Below are 21,049 nucleotides of genomic sequence, written 5' to 3' on the forward strand. Positions count from 1 at the left end.
TTATTTAGTTATTCTGGGCAACCTAACTGACTGACCTGAGTTTTTTTTAACGCATTTTAAAATGATGCGTTTTCACTGCTTTCACCTCCACAATGCCCAAAGAAATGGTCTAAACATTTGGATTGTGTGCCATGTATGTTACTGTATTGTTTTATGTGCATGTTTTTTTCAATGGTTCAAGTTCCCAAGAACACTGTAAAAAATAAACACATTTTAAATAATTCTCTTATCAACCTCATTTCTTTAGAAACTTTGTTTGTTTACCTTCCTCTGGAACTTTTACAAATGCCAGTAGCGCAAGTAAAATACGAATACAACTGATCTAGGTTCCCATACCTTTTCTGCTTTAGGACCTGCTGAAAGCAAACCAGAAGTATGATGCCCTACGTCAGGGATGTCAAACTCAGGCCCGGGGGCAAAATTTGGCCCGCAGTCATTTTATTTGGCCCTTGAGATCATCTCAAATGTGTATTACAGTTGGCCCACATGTTACACTATACAGGTATATTAATGGTGTTGTAAGACTTAAAGACTGTAAAAAGAAACAACATTTTGTGTGTCACTGGAATATGAGTGGACCTAGGCCAGTGAAACAGCTCACACTCATGCACCATAATATGTGCAGGTACATGTGAAATTTACATGTAAATATGAGTATTACTTAAGTGTGCATATGCATAATTTTAGTCAGATTGTAAAATAAATATTGAGTTTGGCCCGCAGCTTTCCAGATTTGGATTTTGGGCCTGGGTCAATTTGGGTTTGATGCCCCTGCCCAACATGGAGTCCTGCTGAAAGCAAACCAAAAGTATGATGGTCTACATCAATTAAGCATCATTGTGAAAGGTGAGAATGACACCAAAACTCTCATTCATTTATATATTTTATTGAATAAATGAGTTGAAAGGTAACAATATTATTCAAAACTACATCCTTCCCATACCCATGTATGTCTCCAAAGGTTTTTTTTTTTCATTATTATTCTTTACAATGTTGAGTGTCCGGTATTTCCCATCATTATGTAATAGTCCCCCAATTCAACAGATGCCAAACCAAGAACAGTTGGAGAGGAGGAGGATAATCAACAGCCCATACTTCACCAATAACTTTAAAAGAAATGAGGAAAAAATAAAAATAAAAAGGGTATACAGGCTATACCTGAATAACCTAGTTCAAGCAGTCCTTTAAGTAAGATGGAGCATTCCGAAGTCAGCAATTTCTACATTTGCAGAAAATAGAAAAAACACTAAAATAATTTAGAAACTAGATCCAAAATATTTTCAAAAAAGGTTTCTTTTTATGATGTACAAAACAGTCATGTTGTCTTTTTTCCTCCTTTTCTTTACAGTGTTTTTTTTCTACAAATTGTTTCTTTGAACGTTTTCTTTTTTTCATGGTGTGATCAGCCATAACAACTATTCTACAATTTGTTCCCGTGTGTTCACACCAGAAACAACTGAAGCTGTAAAATCACTTTTGTAGCTGGTAAAATGCAGCTGCTAAATAACTCTGGTCACTTTGAATCAGTCACGTCAGGAGCTCCTTGAGTGACAAAACATTCAATGTTGCTTATACTCATTTAAAGGATACTGCTGCATTCCAACTGGCTACCATTGTTAAATAGCCACAACTGGTATAGCTCATTTGCATGAAGTAAAATGTTCTTGATGCACTAAGTCTTTTTTCCCTCTTTTAACTCTTTAGTCGCCGTAGTTGTCAGGAGTTTAGTTACCGTTCACTTCTTTCGCTCGCCTCCATTCAAAGTCAATTACTTTTACAACTTTACTTGATGCTGGTGTGAACACGCGGGTTTTTGTCTATCAGTGCGATTGTATACGGTTGCTGCTACTGGGTGGGAATTCCAAGAAGGTGGTTCAGTCACCAACCAGGTTAGGTTCACCTGACTGCAGTGGTAAACCAGCTACTAAAAAGTCCCCATCATCCCAACCAAATGAACTGCAGGGCAATCTATTAACAGATTTATCACTTTCTGTACAGTAGGTTCACATGGCCAGGCTTAATCACTTCACCAAATTCATGGAATACCCCTTGGGTCCAGAGTAACGAAAAAACAAACAGGCTTCTATTTCTTTTGATGGCATTAAAAAATAAAGACTAATGTTTCTTCAGTATAAAGTATAACTGCTGGTCTTTAGGAAAAACATTAAGAAAAAACCAATAATTCTAAGAGGCACGCTATGGGGTATTTTAAAAACAAAAACAAAAACAACAAACAAACATTAAACAAAGCAATACATTGATCACCTTGTCTCCAGTCAAGGTTGCTTTTTCACATAACATTAACAGAGGATGCAACAAAAACAAGAACAAACAAAACAAAAACATTAGAAATTGTACAAAATTGGTAAAAAAGAAGACAAAAATAGACATTTTTTTTCTTGCAGGAGTGGTTGGAAGGACAAGGTGGCAGGTCTGAGGAGCAGCATTTGGACATGGCTGGAGGCGTCTTTGGTTCTGGTGAACAGAGGTGATGCGAGCCTACACATTTCCAAATGGACCATGTAGTGATGTGATGGGAGAGCTGAGTGAGGAGGGCCACATGGTGTGGTGGGAGAATGGGGGGCATTAACACATTAACACAAACCCTCTCAAGTTGCACAACAAAAAGTGGATCTGAAAGGAATGCACAATCATTCCTTTAGCCAATTGAGAGTTCAGTGAAAGCCAACATTGAGGTTTTCACAAAAAAAACAAAAACAAAAAAACACGGGGCAACTTCTGGACGATGATGTTCACATTTGTCGAGATGGTCCAAGATGTGAAGGTTTATACAGTACAACAGAACCAAAAAAAGGGCAATTTTGGGAGTTACATGCACATGAGACCACCTTTTCCAAATCAACCATTATGATCTTTGCACGTCATTCATTACTTTTGCATAGTATTTATCTTGTACTTAAACATGTCATCTCGATCTTGTGGGAGGTGTTGCAGAGGGCAAATACGTAAAATGTAGACAGTTGTATCCCCCCGACTATTTTAACAGATGAATGGCATATGTCCACTACCCCCAAGCCATGATGAAAGAAAGGGGGAAAGGTGACATGCATGGGGATTAGACTTGTGTCTCCATGTCCTTTCAATCCTGCAGGTTCATTGTATTTAATCTTAAAGTTACACTGGTATGAAACAAAAAAAAAACAAAAAAAACCCTGCAAAAGGTGTGTGTATGTATGTATGTATGAATGTGTGTATGTGTGTGTGCATATGAAAATCAATAATAATCTATCGATATGATAAGAATGAGTCCGCATGACCAGTCATGTTTAGTTTTTGAGCGCCCCAAAATGAGGCCCAGATAGCACCATTTTATGTTCCTTTTTTGTTTTGTTTTTTTCATGTTCAGTGTCTAGCAGCACAATATGCATACCATGGGATGAACATATGCCCCTCCAACAACGTTCATACACGCAACAGAAATGTATTGCATATGTTGGAATACATTTAGTTGACTTCCTGTATGCACAAAACCAAACGTCTAGACTTTTGCAGCAGCTAAGAGAAAAAAAAAGTTCAGATTGTGTTGTAACATGAGCAGTGACCAGCAATGTGAAATCATTAGTGATATTCCAGTGCCACACATTCCAAACAACCTGCTTTTAAACTGTCCAATCAAGCCTCGTCATTTGGAATATGTGGCACTAGATCGTTAACCAAGGAATCCAGGCTGCCCATCATTGCCCATTAGTGGACCAGGAAAAAAGGCATTTGACTGCTCAGCATAAGGAAAAAAATAAACAAAGGACAATTCAAAAATGCTATCGATGTTTAACACCACGAAATTAACACAAAATGTGAGCCTCTAAGACAAGATTTTTCCATAGGCCAAGCATCACAGTGTACTAAAAAAGAATGCTCTTATTCTGATACACTATAGCTGGCTTCAACATCTTCCATGTATACCTCGGGCTGGAAAAAAAGAAACACTAATGCTGCTGGATAATACTACATGATCTTACAGAACATTTAGGTCAGAAAACATAACATCGACGATCTAGATGAGAGTGGGTGCCTGGAAGAGAGAGTCTTCCAGGACATAAGTCATTGAGTCAGGCTGCCAATTTACTGGTCCATGTGTCAAGGTGGGAGCAGGCCTATGTTCCCACAGCTCCATGTTTGTTTGTCTACCACGTTGGCGAAATAATCTCCACTTCCATCAAAATCAAATTATGTTCTTAAAAGTAACAAAAAGAATGCTGAGCTATGCCCAGACCAAAACCAATCCTAACCCTAACCTGTCAGTTAAGATTTTTTTTTTTGAGAAAAAAAAAAAACCCTGAAAAATGAAATTAGAGTGTTGGGGATTGGGAACATGGGGGCTGTGGGAACATGGGGTTGACCCCGTGTCAAGTAACTCATTTTAAGGCAACACAACTGAAAGTCAGGGTCATCTTTGAATGCTAGGTGGGGGTGGGGGACTGTGGATGGAACACCAAAAGCCCTTAAAATTTCTGTGCACAATGACGGAAACAGTAATGACATTACAGTGACACATTGAAGCTTCATTATAATCGAGTACTTCTAAAAATGTCATTTCGAAATGGGAAAAAAAAAGTCACCACTGAGCACGTCTTGTAAAATATACTTGGACAAAATAGCACTGATCCTATTGTTCTTTTCTGAGAAAAGCCTTGCTATCTGTCCCCACTACCATTTCTCTGCTCTGCCAGTTCAGTTCCAACGCTATGACACAAAATTATTCAACAACACAAAGCAGACCATCTCATTCTCTTCCCAATTCTCCATCAGCCAATTAATTACACTGCAATCCATAACAATTCCAACAGCAAAGTGCAGAACACTCAGCTATGCTGAAAAATGTTAAATGGACGACCTCGTACAACCGTGTGGCTTCACATGATGAAGACGTGACACACCGCTATCACTCGAAATCCTTCAACACAAAGCTATTGCAACTATTAAGTGTTTTTTGAAAAACAAGTCTGTGCCAGCCCTACTTCAAACATGAGTGTTTTATAAATTATCTTCTCTACATAAACCATTCACTGGCAAATGTTTGTTGTTTGCTTTGAAGATAGATAGATGTAAACATTATTCACACCGTCAGGGTGCGTTTAGGCGGCTACAACCTTAATTTATCAAATCTCAACAAAACTTGTCAAAAAAACTGACTTGAGTCTTGATTAACCAACAGAATCAATACAGTTCTCAAGGGTAAGACTCATGGTAGAAAAATGGCAGATAAAAATCAAACGCCGCCATTATTGTTTAGGGACAACTCGACTCCACAGCTGTATGCAAAGGAGTACAGGTAAACTGAGAGTAGCACCCGGATGTCGCAACTGCAGGGGGAAAAAATTGACATCCGGATCTACTCTGAAGCATGCAATAATAAAATTAATATGGCTTATAGTCTTTCTTTATGGCATGTCCCTGTGATTTGAATCTATACTTTTTAAATCAAAACAAAACAAAAAACCCAAACCCAAAACTCACAATAAAGGAGAGTCACATCCCTACTTAAGAGAGTGGCAGTTAAGGTGAATAACAATGACTGTGATATTCAGGAGATACAATTTCGGAGAATGGAGAATAGAAAAACTTAATTTTGAATCTTCTCTAAAAGCTACAGAAAGACACAGACCAAAAAAACAACCTAGCCTAAACTACAACTATAACTACTGTGGGGAGTCATTAAGTATACAATAGAAACCCCAGTAAAATTCACCCAAAACGTCATGAAGGTTAGGGAAGAAAAAAAATATGTGAAGAGAAGAGACAATGAATGCTTACATATACCCGATACACATGGTAGCATTTGGGAAAGGATAATTATGGGAATATTATATTAAAATTTTGCATACCCGAAATAAGATTTGCGTTGGAAATGGCTTTAGGGCCATTATATTAGCACTTCCATCCACAGAATCTAAAACCTTTTTTTTTAGGGGTAGCTTCTTTTTTTAAATTTCCATCCAATGTCACAAAAAAGGGTAATGGACATATGCTGCAAAAAACTTGAATACATGAAAAAGAAAAAAGGGTACATTTTTGCTTCCTTTTAATAGTAACAAATCAAAAATTAAGAGAAATTTTCGCCAAAACCCGTTGCCATGAAAACCATTTTTTCTTCTTTTTTCAAAAAAAAAGAAAAAAAAAGAAGAAGAAAAAAGAAAAAAAAAGTGGTTAGCACAGCAACGGAAACTAACATCATAAAATGGTACAGTAGTAAAGATAGCTAGACCAGGTGGGGGCGGTGGAGGGCTCTCCGGAGGCGGCGGGAGGGAAGAGGTCAGCGGAGAGGTCCAGTGGCTGGTCATGCGGCTCGATGTCAGGAATAATGGTTGTAGGGTGGGAGAGGGTGCCCGATGCCGTTCTGGTAGTGGTGGTGCTGGCGATGAGCGATGTATTCAGCGTAGCTCATTGTCATCTTTTCACTACGATACCTGCAAAAACAAATAAGTTCATAAATGTATGGAATTAATATGTATACAGTAGTGATCGAAATAAAAACAGTGTTTTTACAAAGACATAGTTGTCAGAATTAGGCCTGGCAAACTCTTGGTAGGCTTTTTTTGTGACAGGGCTGTGGGAGAGGCCCCCGACGTTCGGTGGTCAACTATTTTTTGATCGTGCCTGCAGCGCCCAAATAATGACCACTGCCAATGGCAACGAGTTTGTCACTTCAGAGATCACTCCGCAAGTAGATCGATCACACCTACGACTGGTTCTTGATTGTGGTTGGCCGATTTGCCGTTCCAAGTATTAATTTTAGTTGGAAGGTTTTAAATGCATCCAACTTAGAAGCACAGACGTGCATAGACGCGTCTAAGATGGTAGCTACACTCTGGTGCTGCTGGGCTAGGGAGAATGCAGGAAGAGCACATATTTGAACTTTATCTCTTTGGGATGTTGGTATGATTCCAAAGACGATTCATTCCCGTTAGCAGTCACTGATGGGCCCATCTCTTGCCTTGCTGAGTTTTTGTACCATTTTGCGTTTGGCAGCGCGATTAACGCAGAGTAGGCCTAGGCAGTAGGCCTAGCCTAGTGATGCTCCGGTAACCAGCCACTTCCCAACGACGCGAGATGAATTACAACACCACTTTCTAAGAAGTGTCATTCAGTGATTCATTTCAACAGTTTTGTCTCATCCTGACGAAACTAATAACAACAACAAAGGCCAAATGGTACCATGATTAAGGCAGGCCGATATTTGCATTTTTTAAGTGTATCGGTATCGGCCGATACGCGTGTGGTTTTGGCCGATACGCAATATTTAGTATTTTATGTCATTCGTTTTTTTTTCAAAAGCACCAAGACACTTTATTTTTGTATTACTTGATTGTTAGATATTACTTGATTGTTAGAGTGGGTGTTTAAATGTTACAAGTTCTACCTCAATTTGATAATGTTAAAGGAATGTTTATTTTTACTTGACACCTGGAATGTTTGTCATTTTTAACATTTTTTTAACCCATATCGGCCCCAAATATCGGGTATCAGAAATCGGTTATCGGCCAAGGGTGATGGGGAAAAAATAAAATAAAAATAATCGGTATCGCATCGGTCGACCCCTAATCACGATTCATCAGCAACCCCTGATGACTGAGTGTTGCCGTTCCAACAAAGTAAACGGTCACTGTCCACCGGCCGCTGTCATGACATCTTCTATTAACATTAGCCCTTTTTTTTTTTACAAGGGAGGAGTTCGTGGACTGTTTCCATAAGTGTGTACACTGTAGGCTAGAAGTTGCCTAGCCTACTCCTCCGGCCAACCATCCGGTGCACAGCTGCTGAAGCCTGTAGCAGGACCGATAATGATGGTCAGGGCACAGCAGTGCTTGAGTTGCCCATGAAGTTTCTGGAATATTGTCACCGATTATTAGACAGAAATGATCCTGTTATAAACCTGAGTTTAGTAGATGTTGCACAGGGAACAAGGCTGCCTGCAAACAGTTTCAAGCGCAACGTGGCTGTAACAAGTTAGAAAGTAGCCTAACTCTGTTGCTTGGTAACCTTTTGAATTACGAGCGTTCCACAAACTGTTTTTCTTGGCGCACGCTATGAAATGGCAATAAACCTGTTACTATGCACTACTGGTTTACTATTTGTGCTTTTTAATGTTGGTAAAGGCTGTTTAATAAGCGTAATGATGTATTGTCCACACGTGACAATGGGACAATATTTCCCTTCGGAGCGTAACAACACCAGGTGTTATATTTTCCTACAGTCACGTGTGGACAATACATTATCCCTTACTAAATACAAGGGGGAGATTATATTGACAGATATGCATGCCCACACCATAACAGTACCACTACCATGATTCACTGATTGGGTGGTATGCTTTCAATCATGAGCAGCTCCTTTCCTACTCAATACTCTTTTCTTCCCATGATTGTACAAGTTAATTTTTGTTACAGACCTATGAAGTCTTTTTAGATGTTGTTAGAAAAACCCAAATCTGGTATCGCCTTTTTTTTTTATAAAAAAAAGTATGTTTTGGGGGCTTTTTGGGCCTTCATTATGACAAGATAGAGTGAGAGGAGACAGGAAATGAGCTGGAGAGAGATATGGGGTGGGGCTGGGAAATGACCCCAGCCAGACTCGAACCGGGGCCCCCATGGGCATCCAAGCCCAAATGTGGGGCGCTTAGCGCCCTGCTGCCCCGGTATTGCCATTTTTGATGCTCAACAATTGTTCACATATTTTAGCGAACCCTCTGTATGTACTATGGATCTTGTTCTTGGTTGACTTGGAAACCCAACCACCTTTCTCCTGGATATTGTTCTACATCTGGCCAACTGTTGGGAAATGGCTTTTTTTTCACTAGATACAGAATGCTTCCGTCATCCACAGATTTATTTTCCATGTTTGATAAGTTATTTTAAGTGTTGTGCTGATATTATTTTTTAACCGTATTCTCAACACTTTAATTAATCACATTCAGTGTGTCTCCATCCCTTGAATGAGTTTGTTGATTTTTCAACCTAATGATGGCTTGCATCACTGATGGTGACCGGTGGACTTTGACTTTTTATTGCCTTTATTTGACAGGACAGTGAAGGTAGTGACAGGAAGCAAGTGGGCAGAGAGACGTTGAAGGGTCGGCAAAGGACCCGAGCCGGGAGCCGAACCTGGGTCGGCCGCACAGCAAACAAGTGCTCCACCATTTGCGCCAAGGCAGGGCCGAACGCCAAGATCTTTTATTTACATGTTGTTGATGGGATAGTAAAGGAATAAAACAAACCTGACTGGGTATAGCTGGGCAGCCAACTGTCCAATTACTTTTGATCATATTGAATGATAAATATTTCATCAGTGCAACAAATTTATTTTTGTGCATAAAACCTTATTTTGGAGGGTTGTAGCAGTCATGAGTGAATTTTGAAGCCAAGTGATTAATTGAAAGTCACGGTATCAGCTGTTCCAAATACATGGATAGGTGGCAAACTTTATGCAAGTAGTGTAAACTTACTAGTATGACCAAAGCACAACCAGTTTTGCAGCTGAAATGTCTATTTCTATGGACATTATTTCTAATGTCTATTGGAAATTCAAAATGGCGAACATGGAGATCCAAGATCCACCTTTTCATGTATGAAAAGTGCAATTTACCCAGTCATAATGAATACTTACAATTTGATGGTTGTGGTAAGTACCGGTATTTGTGAAAAAGGTAACAATTGTGAATGGGCAGCATAAATTCTGGAAAGAAACTGCTGACATATTACATAGTGCACCTGCCAAGGAAAAAAACCCTCTTACCTGGTCAACTTGATGCTCTTCCTGAATTCATTAGTGATGGGAGCTTTATATCCTCCCTTGCGAAGTAAGGAATCTATGGTTTGAATGTGGTCCCATCCTGCGGCGAAGAATAATTTAAGATCGAGATGATTGGTCTTGAGGGAAATTTGTTGTCCTCGACGTTTGTTGTTACATGTGACAACTAATAAGTCAAGGGCAGAACAACAACAGCAAAAAAAAAAACCAACAAATTCACTCACCTTGTTCTTTTGCAACCTCTGGAAGGTAGGTAGCCGTGCGCTTTGATCCTTTTTCATTGAAAAACTCTATCCTAATGCCGTGCACACCAACCTGTAAAGACAAGGGAGGTATTCAAAGAACATGGTTGAGTGATTAACCTGGCAGAGTTAACCCACGGGAAGTAGTGAACCCGCTAATAGATAGCCTACAGGTGTCATTTAAAGAACTCCAGGCTCTTCTATTACATGATTTACAACAACCTGAATGTTCACTTAACCTGGTTTACTACTGATCCAGGTTCTTGGAATACTCCCAAGTTCGTTTTAGGGTGCTGCAACCCAAACCTCAACTGGTAGCATGCAAGGTGTGCAAATCATTTCTTGAAACTCGCGTGGATGCTTTCCTCTGTCATCAGACATCGTGTCTCATTTCTGCTGAACACAGTGCCGTCAATTATCCTTTACCTACCCAATATTTTCTCCTTCACTACTGCAGTATTTATCACCTTTGATCAGTCAATGACTACAGGTCAAATCCCCTCCTTTGACCTCGGTGGACACAGCAGAAATGCTTCGGGGTTTTGGGAGGGTTGCGCAACACCGTTGTCCTTTTTATTGTTGCGCGAGTTATTACAAGCCAAATCGTTAGTTTAATCGTAGAGAGGCTGGCTTTTGAATGCAATGGGTACCATTCCGTGATTGTTGAAGGGGTGTCTCATAGGGGTTGCGTTTCAAGCCATACGCCTACAGCTCCGTTTGAAGGGACGAGGGGCAAGGGGAAGCCGTTGGGGTAGGACTTGGAAATGGGATTCAGCCTTACAAGTACTAGCACAATTTAACATTATACAGTATTCAATACAGTAGTTAAAAGACAACACACTTTTCATGTTTCCTCACCTCCCAGTCAAGATAATCACCAACATCTTCGAAGTTGGTGAGCAGAGATACTGAGCAGAACAGACGAGGCAGCTCATCCCTCGTCATGGGGGGAAAGCGGCTGTCTTTAAGGGCACTGCAACCAAAAACATCACACAAAAACACTCAAATTGGATGTAGTCAGAAATAGCTCTCAGTATTTTCTGAGATTCTGGACAAAAAAGCTCAAAAGCTTTGAAGATCGCATATAGTGGCTCGTCGTCCCAAAGTGACAACACAGCAACCCAACGATTGGGCATCAGGACTGGTTGGAGGGACTTGGAAGTTGCTTTGGTGTGTTTCGGTACTTTGGACTGGGCTGGAGGATGGTGGTGGGGAATGCAGGTCCGCTTCGGGACATTTTCAACATGCCCAGTTGGGTTGAGAATGCCTGTGCGGCTAACTGGTTAGCAAAGATGCTTTCGAGAAACGGCGTCCAGGGCCAGAAGCTCACACATTGAACACCACGTGTGATTATTTATTATGACATCTTTTAGGCTGCCAGATTGTACTGTTTTGCTCTTTTGCAGTTTTTGCTCGTCTCTCCGGGCCAACCGTTGCTCCCGAAGTTCCATTCATACCTCCGTCCGTAAAATTGATGTTACGTAATAAATCCTCGGGCAGAGTCGGTTGGCTATGAATTGACAGTTGCGGTGGCAGATGTGTTCGTTTTACAAATTATTTAGCCCAAATAAAATAGCCAGACCTAGGATTCACAAAGATAACACACTGAAACAACTTTAAGATTTGTGTAATGATGTTTAAACAAATCCAGGAGGCTTCGTGCTGGCCATTTAAGTTTGTTGATGGGAAAACTAATGTCCTCCCAAATGTAAACAAATGAGCCATGTTTTAGCTGGGCATGGTAGTGGAAATATACCCTTTCACAAACTCACAGGTTATTTAATTAACTATTTGTATCGTTTTTAGATGTGAAATACTTCTCTTCATTGAGTTTTGTGAATTGGTGTCTTTTTCACTATACTGCCACCCATGGATTCCTCTGGTGTTGCTCCGTTTCATCAGTAGTCACCGGATTGCTAAGCACTCGACCAACGGACAAACTGACGGATGAAACGACCCCCGGAACCGGGTGAAAGCGTCCGTTTCCGTAATTACCGTAGGGTATAAATGGGCCTTAAAGGGCAATTCCGGCCAGTTTGGATTCATATCCCATCTTGGGTGGACCCAGGGAAAAGGATGAAAGGGGAAACCGCGAGAAATTTTCATGCGTGCTGCGCAAAGTTGTTCAATTGCGCTGTTTTCGGTTAAACCCTGGCCCGTCGGGCAGGTATTTGACCTGTTTCAAAGCTCCTAGCGTGCATTAAAACCCTTTTGAACGTTTTGGCCGTGGTGTGTGGGTCCATACAAGTCGATCTAGTGGTTCACAGTTCCATTAGGTATAGCACAGGTACGATACAACAGGAGTTTTCAAAAGTGGCGCACCTACCTCTTTCAGCTTCCGCCTTCCAACTACGTCCGCAAAATGGTTCGCCAAAGTGATACTTCATAGTAATCCATTTTATTTTTGTCCACCAAAGACGAGCCACAAGAAACATATTCACGCGTTTCTAAGTCCTGTGTTGTTATTGTCTCGCAGATTCACTTCTCTGTCACTGAACGCAGTTTAGTGACGTCACGGTGTCACATGACTCCTGGAAGGAACGCACATTCGCTCATCCAGTTATTATACAGAAGCGAGAGAGAGAGGCGCTGTCGTAATATACTGTTTGATATTTTGAGATGGATCCTTCGTTGGGGTGGTTCAATTGAAGAGTTTGGTGGCCATGGTTATCTTTTTCGAACCAGAATATTTGTTCCAGGAGTCATGTGACACCGTGACGTCACTAAACTGCGTTCAGTGACAGAGAAGTGAATCTGCGAGACAATAACAACACAGGACTTGGAAACGCGTGAATATGTTTCTTGTGGCTCGTCTTTGGTGGACAAAAATAAAATGGATTACTATGAAGTATCACTTTGGCGAACCATTTTGCGGACGTAGTTGGAAGGCGGAAGCTGAAAGAGGTAGGTGCGCCACTTTTGAAAACTCCTGTTGTATCGTACCTGTGCTATACCTAATGGAACTGTGAACCACTAGATCGACTTGTATGGACCCACACACCACGGCCAAAGCGTTCAAAAGGGTTTTAATGCACGCTAGGAGCTTTGAAACAGGTCAAATACCTGCCCGACGGGCCAGGGTTTAACCGAAAACAGCGCAATTGAACAACTTTGCGCAGCACGCATGAAAATTTCTCGCGGTTTCCCCTTTCATCCTTTTCCCTGGGTCCACCCAAGATGGGATATGAATCCAAACTGGCCGGAATTGCCCTTTAAGCTTGCAGTGAGAGAAGTTACGTCTGCCACTGACATGATGAAGAAAAACAACATATGCAAGCGAGACAGAGCATGCAATGGAGAAACTATGAATGTGAGAACTACTTTGCAATATGGACCTATTTAGAGTCAGTATTGGATGCATCTGATATAGTGTTTCTCATAGTGTTTCTATTTGCCATTGGGGGCATTAGTGCATTTACTTTTCATCATACTGAGGGGGGCGTTGGTAGGCTTACAATGAGGTCCAGGGGGCGTTTGTTCAAAAAAGGTTGAGTCTAAAAAGTCTTCTCTGAGAGGGACTTGACTACTACAAGAAGCTAGCCATGAGCTAAGTTGAAATAGCATGACATTACAATGGTGTCATTATTAATGCACCCACACACATGACCAAGAGGGTATTCACATAATCTAAAGCCACTTCACGTAATTAATTAGTCTTATTAAACGACATCATAAAAACGAGCCTGGAGCAGTTTAAGTCTGAGCAATTAAATTGGCAACTCTGACCATGTGCTCCAAGTGTGTTATGTGCCATCTAATATCTAATGTAAATGTTCAAGGTTATTTCATCAGCTTGGATTTGCTTGTGGTTTTTGCTTTGAAAAAAAGCCCAGTGGAGTTGCCCAGTTTTCATTGGGAGCTAGAATGACAGTTAGGGTAAATTCTCCACTCCTGTGCGAGCCAAACATTAGTAGCACTTTCCACAGATCACCACAACAGAGCCATGACTATGCTGAAGTGCCGGGGGGTGCTTCTTGTCCAGACTACCGCTGAAGGTAACTGATGGCGTTGGACGTTTCAAATTCAGGGGGGATTTCGAGTGTTTTGATGGTCGCCGGCTTAAACTGTCACTCGGTTGACTGATATTACAATGAGCCCTTAATTACAACAGAATTGTTATATTCTTTTATTTTTCTGCTAGTCTGTTCTTGATTGCTTTTCTTGGATAGTTTAGTACAATGTGTGAGCAATTAGAGCGAGTTGTGCGAGTGTGGAAAAATCAGTCCAACGGGTGTCAATATATGTTCATTACTGATAGGCTATTTTAATGTAATCCTGGTTTGATCGTCAATCAATGTCACCCAAGTAATTGAGAATATTAAATATGCATTGTATAGTGTAATGTAAATGAATATTGTTCTTTGATGTGTAACCAAGTGACTGCTCACACAGGAGTCATCTGTAGACATTACCATGCTTTACGCCAGGCCTCCATTGAAGTCTCGAGGGTTAATAGCTTAGCCTAATATTGATGAGCAAGGTTGCCACATGAAGTACATGAACAGCAAGGTCTGTGAAGCATGGTGAACCCACCAACAACTGTATAATGTTGTAGGGTATTCATCATTACAAAATCAGCAAATGTATGATACACAGCAAATGACTAAAGGCTCCAAGCAGGTGATCTAAATAGTTATTCTGAAAGGTAAAAAACAGAAGCGCAAAGTCTATAGGCTATTACTAAACTGTGTGGCACAGAATAAGAACATGTGACCAAAAAAGTATATAGAACAAACACCACAGCACTCACCTAGTAAGGGTGTACTCCCTGAGTCCTGAGTGCAGGTTCATGGCAGAAAATGTACCTATACAACCCCTCAACCTTTTGTCTCTGCCAATTTTCCAAGTGACAAACAGTGGGCTGTAAGAGAGGAAAACAAGAGCAATCAGAAACGGCAACTCCCGGTCAACACCAGGTACACTTGATGTTCAGGTTCTGGTGATGGATGTGCGCTTGACGATCCCTTAAGGCAACCATAGATATTGCAGGTGGACACTGGACAGACAGACAGACAGACATTGCAATACCTGACCCCCACGAAGGGAATTTTCATTTCTCATTTACATTCATAGTTTTATGCGTTAATATATATGGTGAATTCAGGTAAATTGGGCCACTTTGGGCCATTCGTTTATATGCAAAAAAAAGTGGCCCAATTTACCTGAATTCACCATACAATTGCTAAACTAAAGCGTAAATCTTCATTCCAAATCCTTTCCGTCATTTGTCAAAAAGTCACCTCTGATTTCGAATTGTCCTTTACAGGTTACTGTCACTGTCCATTCTTTGTCAATGTTGAGAAATTCAGGGCCGTTCTCATCCCTTTATTTGAGATAAAGGTTTAACCTTTCAGAATTACTTCAGTATGTGCAAGACTATCAATGCTTTCTAAGCACATCCAACATCATTTAAAGAAAAAAAAATACTGCAATAAATGTCGAAAACCGTGATAATATGACACACAATAACCTTTGAGGTAAAAAATTTCATACCGCAACACCCGTACTGGCAAGGACGTAAGTGCCCTCCCTCAGCCATCAACCTTTGGTCCAAGTCAGCCTAACCATCGTCAACTCAAACTTCAGTGCATGTTCTACTTTCATAGTATTTCTATAAAAATAGTATAGAATTGAGAAGTAATTGTGATAATAAATACAGAGTCGTCAAGTCAAACTTCTGTGCATGTTCTACTTTCATAGTATTTCTATGAAAATGGAACAACATTGAGAAGTAATTGTTACAATGAATACAGAATGATATTTAAAGCTGCTCCATGAAGTGACCGTATACATTATGGGCAGTAAAATTACACTAAAATTATGATGTGTAAGTGTAAGAGGTAACACTAAACAGAGCAAAAAAATTGAAAAAGTAAAAACGTTATCCATCTGTCCAAAACATAATCCCTGGCAAAAACTATGGAATCACCATTCTTGGACGATGTTCGTTCAGTTCTTTTTCTTTCTTTCTTTCTTTAAAAAAATAAAATAAAAAATAGAATCACTCAATTCTGAGGAAAAACATACAGAGTCATGAAACACAAACAAACCAAAGAACAGTTTTGTGAATAACTTTGCTGCACCACCTCTGGATTTTAAATCCACTTACAGCTTCTGAGGCATGGTATTAATAAGTGAAAACCGTACCCTTCATCAATTTTGCTTTCACAGCTTTTCATTTAGATTGAGGTCCAGACTAATAGTAGGCCATGACACTAGACTGTGTTTTGCTTCAAGGAACGTTTTCACATTTAACAGTATAACAACGTACATTGGTGTCCTAAGAAAAGATTATCATCTCCTGCAAATGTTCAGTCTTGACAATAGCCTATTTAAGCCTATTAAATGTAAGAAAATGGTCCATGACAAGACCCCAACCTGTAAAGCGGATCTGGTAACTGCAACCAGAAAAAGTTAATGTAAATTTCATGAAGGGTACAGTTTTTTTTATGAAAAACAAGGACAAACCGAGTAAAAAAAAAACCTCTTTCAACTCATCCGGTCATTACAGCACTTAATTATCCTACCAAAGCATAGTTTTATACATACTTTTATATTATTTTTTATTCATTTCATTTTATTTTTATTATTGCTTCAACAAGGTCAATTTATTGTGCTTGTCACAATGACAAAATAAGATATTCTATTCTATTTTCACTCATATTTTTCACCTTCGGAGGCTGTAGCATAGAGGTAGGGTATTAGACTAGAGGTGACCCCGCCCCCTTTTTCACAGCAACCCTGGCAGCCATTATGTGTAGGTAGACCTGAGCAATGTAAGTGAATGGAGAACGGGACTCACCACTCTCAAAAAATGGCTTCAATAAATGAGAACATCTATCGAAATAGTATACAAGCACAATATTTGATATGTGCTGTTAAATATCTATATTAAAATGTATTGTATCAACGCCAGACATTTCAAATGTGGTTCTTGCGTAACTTCATTTTCACACAGTTTTAGGCCATTTTTTGATAGAAGTGGGAGCGTTCTCCATTGATTTACTGAAGAGCATCAGTCTACCTACGCAACATGGAAGTTGCTGCACTTGCCTTTTTCCAGTGCTGTCGTGAATTGCAATGTCACCTCTACGACTAGTCTAATGTTCTCCCTGTAGACTGTTCACGCTAGCCTGGTCCTGACCATCCCATGATACTACCATTTCATTTCGTATTCATGGTCTGGGGGTTGTTTGATTTGATGCGATTGCAGGAAGCGGGAAGTTTGCACTTAGTTCTGGTTTGAAATGGTTGGACAGCCCTCACCCAATCGCTGACAGTTACTCAACAACAACATAGTGCAGGCGTTTACGGTATAGTCACGAGCGTCCTCCCCCTTTCGCCCCCAACAACCTGTGTCTTTGCTAAATTGGCTTTTTTTCGGGGGAGGGTTGGCCGGCCAAATCCTACCGCTCAACATCGCTCCACAGAAAATAGGGACCAGACTAGTAGTGGAGGCAATCCTTTGACGGAAGTACGTAGGATGGCGATCGAGGCTATGTTCACGCAGTTTCTAGTTGCGATAGCCAGGCCATCTTCATTCACAGATCCATAAGTAGAAAAGATCTACACTACCAGTCCAAAGTTTATGATCGCCACACTATCCCCCTATACTTATTTCTGACAATTGAGCATATTCAGTGTCGATTTCAGTTCTAGGTCAAAATCAGTTTATTGTGTCATTGCTCTCTGAAGTTAAAGCATACAACAAATAAACAATTTGCTGTGGAATTAACATGTGGAGCGAACCTGTAGTGTTGCCGTTGAGAAGGAGACAACAGAAGGGGGGGTTAGATCCAATGAGAGGGCTTAAGTCGATGTTATTTTTTTTCTGGAAGTTGAATTTGTATTCACCTCCTTTAGAAATGTTCTAGTAGAGGATGTTTCTTTCATATGTGTTGATTAAAAACTAAGACATGTCTAGACCATAGCTCAACCATCAACCGTGTACTTATGACATTTCATTATTTAGCATTTGGTCTACTCAAAATGTTGTCACCAAATAGGCTACAGATCAGCACACATATACTTTTACTACCTAGAGAGTAACAACTATGTGTTTTATGCTATTTAACTCAATTTAAACACTGTAGTTTTATGATGAACCTTCTACACAAACATCTGAGAACCATTTTAGCTCAGCCAATGAAAATGTGAGGGGTTTTTTTCCCCTGTCACCGGCCTGGCCTTCATTGTTTGTTTTTTTCACCCCCTCTTTTTCTTTAGCAATGACTGTACAGGTAGAACTAGCCATTGGTCATCTAGGCTAGAACATTACCTTACCGAAGGGCACTTGACGTGAAAAAATAAGTTCCGTTAATGGTACCAAATCAAATTTGAACATTTTGACAATAAGGCAGGCTGTGCTCCGTGAACGTTTAAGAAAAAAAGTTCCTGGAAATAGATCATAAATAACAAAATGAACTTGGAATAAAATTAAATGTATGCAAAAGAAACAAATTAATTATTACATTCAAGCTTTCGGTAGAAGAGCACGGTCCTTTGCGGAAATATAAAACTGTTGGTTTACTAGTGCTAATCTCTTGCTGAAAACAATGGCGTTAGCAACTAGCCAGGAAAAACAACAAAGTTAGCAAAGCGGATAGTCGGCGTGCCATGAAACGTTTCATGAGCACAGTTGAAACAACGTTTCCAAAAAAATAAGTTAGATTAATTCACTATCAATTAAACTTGCTAAATACGGTGCGCTGTTTTGATGGGGGGATACAAATTGTCCTCTAGAGCCTAGCTCTAGTAAGCTAACCGATTTGATAGCGCCTTTGCTAGTTGTCGCAAGACCTCATTTATGAACTAGCACTAGATCATAACGTTGTGGTCAATTCCCTTGCTATCCAAAAATTAGTCACCGTGTTGAGGGGATATACATTCAATATGGTTCAGTGTCAACGTCAAATTACATTAGAATGCCGTTTTAAAAGGGCGTTATTCTAGGGAGATCCCCTGGCTTTGGAAACCCCGTTAGGCCAAAGCCGGGCAACGCTAGCCATCTGATTACACGCTCAGACGTTGATCCCTAGTTCAAGACAAAGACCAAAACATGTAAATCGTCGCTCATACGGCATCAATAAATTACACATTTGTATCAATTTCACAGATGGTTGTCGACACTTCGTTTGTTGTCGTTGAAAAGGTAAATATGTGTAACACCCAACAGTTTTAACACCGATAGCTGCAAACAATTCACTGTGAACGCTATGGGATTTTCTGATGAATTTCAGTTGTGATATTTAGCTCATCACTACATTGACAAACCGTTAAATGTTGCCTATTAACAGGGGGATTATTTACATGACAGGGTAACCAATGTACACACTAGTCTTGGGTCGTGTGCTAGAGCTATGCCATATCTATATGGTTAGTGAGCTAGGTAAATGTTAGCATTGGCTCCTTACTAGGGGTCGTTTGTAAACCTAGGTGTCCGAGGAGGTTGGTATCCGTAGAGATGACAATACAGGACGTCGAAACAGAAGCAGCACATCTCCGCTGAAACGACCATCTTCCTTGCCCCGCTCCCAGATCCACTGGAGCCGGGACTGAGGTGTGGAGAGAGGGCAGTAGAGTTGTAGCTTACCGGGGAAGGGGACAAAGTGTTACTGTTGCTGCTACTACTACTACCCCCTGCCCCCCCTAGGCCGTTTACTCGGTTCACGTTCCCTGCGGCAACAGCAGAGGATGAGCCAATTCCCAAGTCCGATCCACAATGCCCGCTTCCAGCCACCCCACTAGCCGTACCGCCGGGACCTCCAGACCCAGGGGATCCCGACAACTTCTGCTTCTTCACCCCGCAGCACCCGGCCGCCATCTTGGAACAATCTGCACCGACACACCGCTTCCGACCCATCACCGTCACCGCGGGGAGGGCGGGAGGGAAGGCCGACCAGACGTACAAATCCCACTGCGTCAACGCGTTCGACGGACAATGCTCCACCTTCCCTGTTTTGTCAAGCACCCACTAGTTTACGTTTTAATTATCTCTAAATGTAGAAATCGTTATGTAGACTGCAGTGTCATCCAACCCAGAACGCACACTCGGCACTAAAAGCAATAATCTGTCCTCTCAGACTGGCTACCGACTAATAGAAATCCTTCGTTTCAATGAAAACAGCATTCCACATTTCTTCCGACGAACCCCAAGTCCAAAGGCCATCCGTTTCTTTTAACTGATTATATACTGTGGCCTATCCATGGAGCTACGATGGGATGATAGTCTTTGCCAGATATAGAGCTATTAATGTCAGACATACGGACGTCCCGTAGGCTACTGTTACAGCTGTGGTAACAAACCAATCGTTCAATATGGGGGCTGCTAAACGTCTTGCTCGGGATGTTGCACCCTTGAAAGCGGCATATTACAACGATTGTTGGCACGCGCCCGACCTCAGTCACACAACGAATTGCTACAACCTCCTAGTCTGAAGTCGACGCAGTCAAAATGGCTATTGGGGCAATGCGGTTTGATTTTTGAATAGCAGCATTCGCAAGGAAAAAAGTCATTCAGGCAAAGCAAGAAACGTTTTAAACCGGAGGTCCTGCCGCACTTATTTCAGTCCCAATGCAAAAAGCAGTCCTGAAAGTTTGTTGTCGGCTTGTTTGGACGTTACCACTCGATTTTAGGTAGAAGTATTTTTTCACAGTATGGTAATCCATCTGTAGAAATCCATCGTTTATTTCCACCTTCGTTGTGAACTCCAACTGCTAACATTAAGCTACACTGGTTGCCGTAAAGACCTGGCTAACCTAGAGCGGTTGCTACCGTTTGTGTATCTGCCACGAGAAGACAGAATCCAGGACGCATTTTGCGATAATTCTCCCCTGGATTTCGAGAGGATTCTTTCCGTAGCATAGATCTGCGGGTTTGGTGTTGCCCTTCTGAAGTACAGTAATCTATTTCATGAGCAAGAGCTACGGTGATTATCCCAAGTCTTCTGCGTGAGAGACATTAGAGAAAGCGAATTCACCACCGTTCGGAGCCTGCCGCTGTCCTTTGACACTTGCAGCAGACACACCACCGCCTTGTC

At 40.9% G+C, this 21,049-nt stretch overlaps 1 protein-coding gene across 1 annotated transcript; it reads right to left on the reverse strand.

The window, feature by feature from the left end:
- Positions 1–6,026: 6,026 nt before the first annotated feature.
- Positions 6,027–21,049, reverse strand: ammecr1 (AMMECR nuclear protein 1). The gene is made up of 6 exons (XM_063185532.1): positions 19,424–21,049; positions 14,761–14,871; positions 10,869–10,983; positions 9,993–10,083; positions 9,754–9,850; positions 6,027–6,428 (listed from the first exon to the last, which is right to left on the reverse strand). Exons 1-6 carry the CDS (start codon positions 19,870–19,872, stop codon positions 6,314–6,316), a joined length of 978 nt encoding a protein of 325 aa, XP_063041602.1. The 5' UTR covers positions 19,873–21,049; the 3' UTR covers positions 6,027–6,313.

The sequence above is a fragment of the Engraulis encrasicolus genome, chromosome 20 (genome assembly GCF_034702125.1).
Source record: "Engraulis encrasicolus isolate BLACKSEA-1 chromosome 20, IST_EnEncr_1.0, whole genome shotgun sequence".
Classification (NCBI taxonomy): Eukaryota; Metazoa; Chordata; class Actinopteri; order Clupeiformes; family Engraulidae; genus Engraulis; species Engraulis encrasicolus.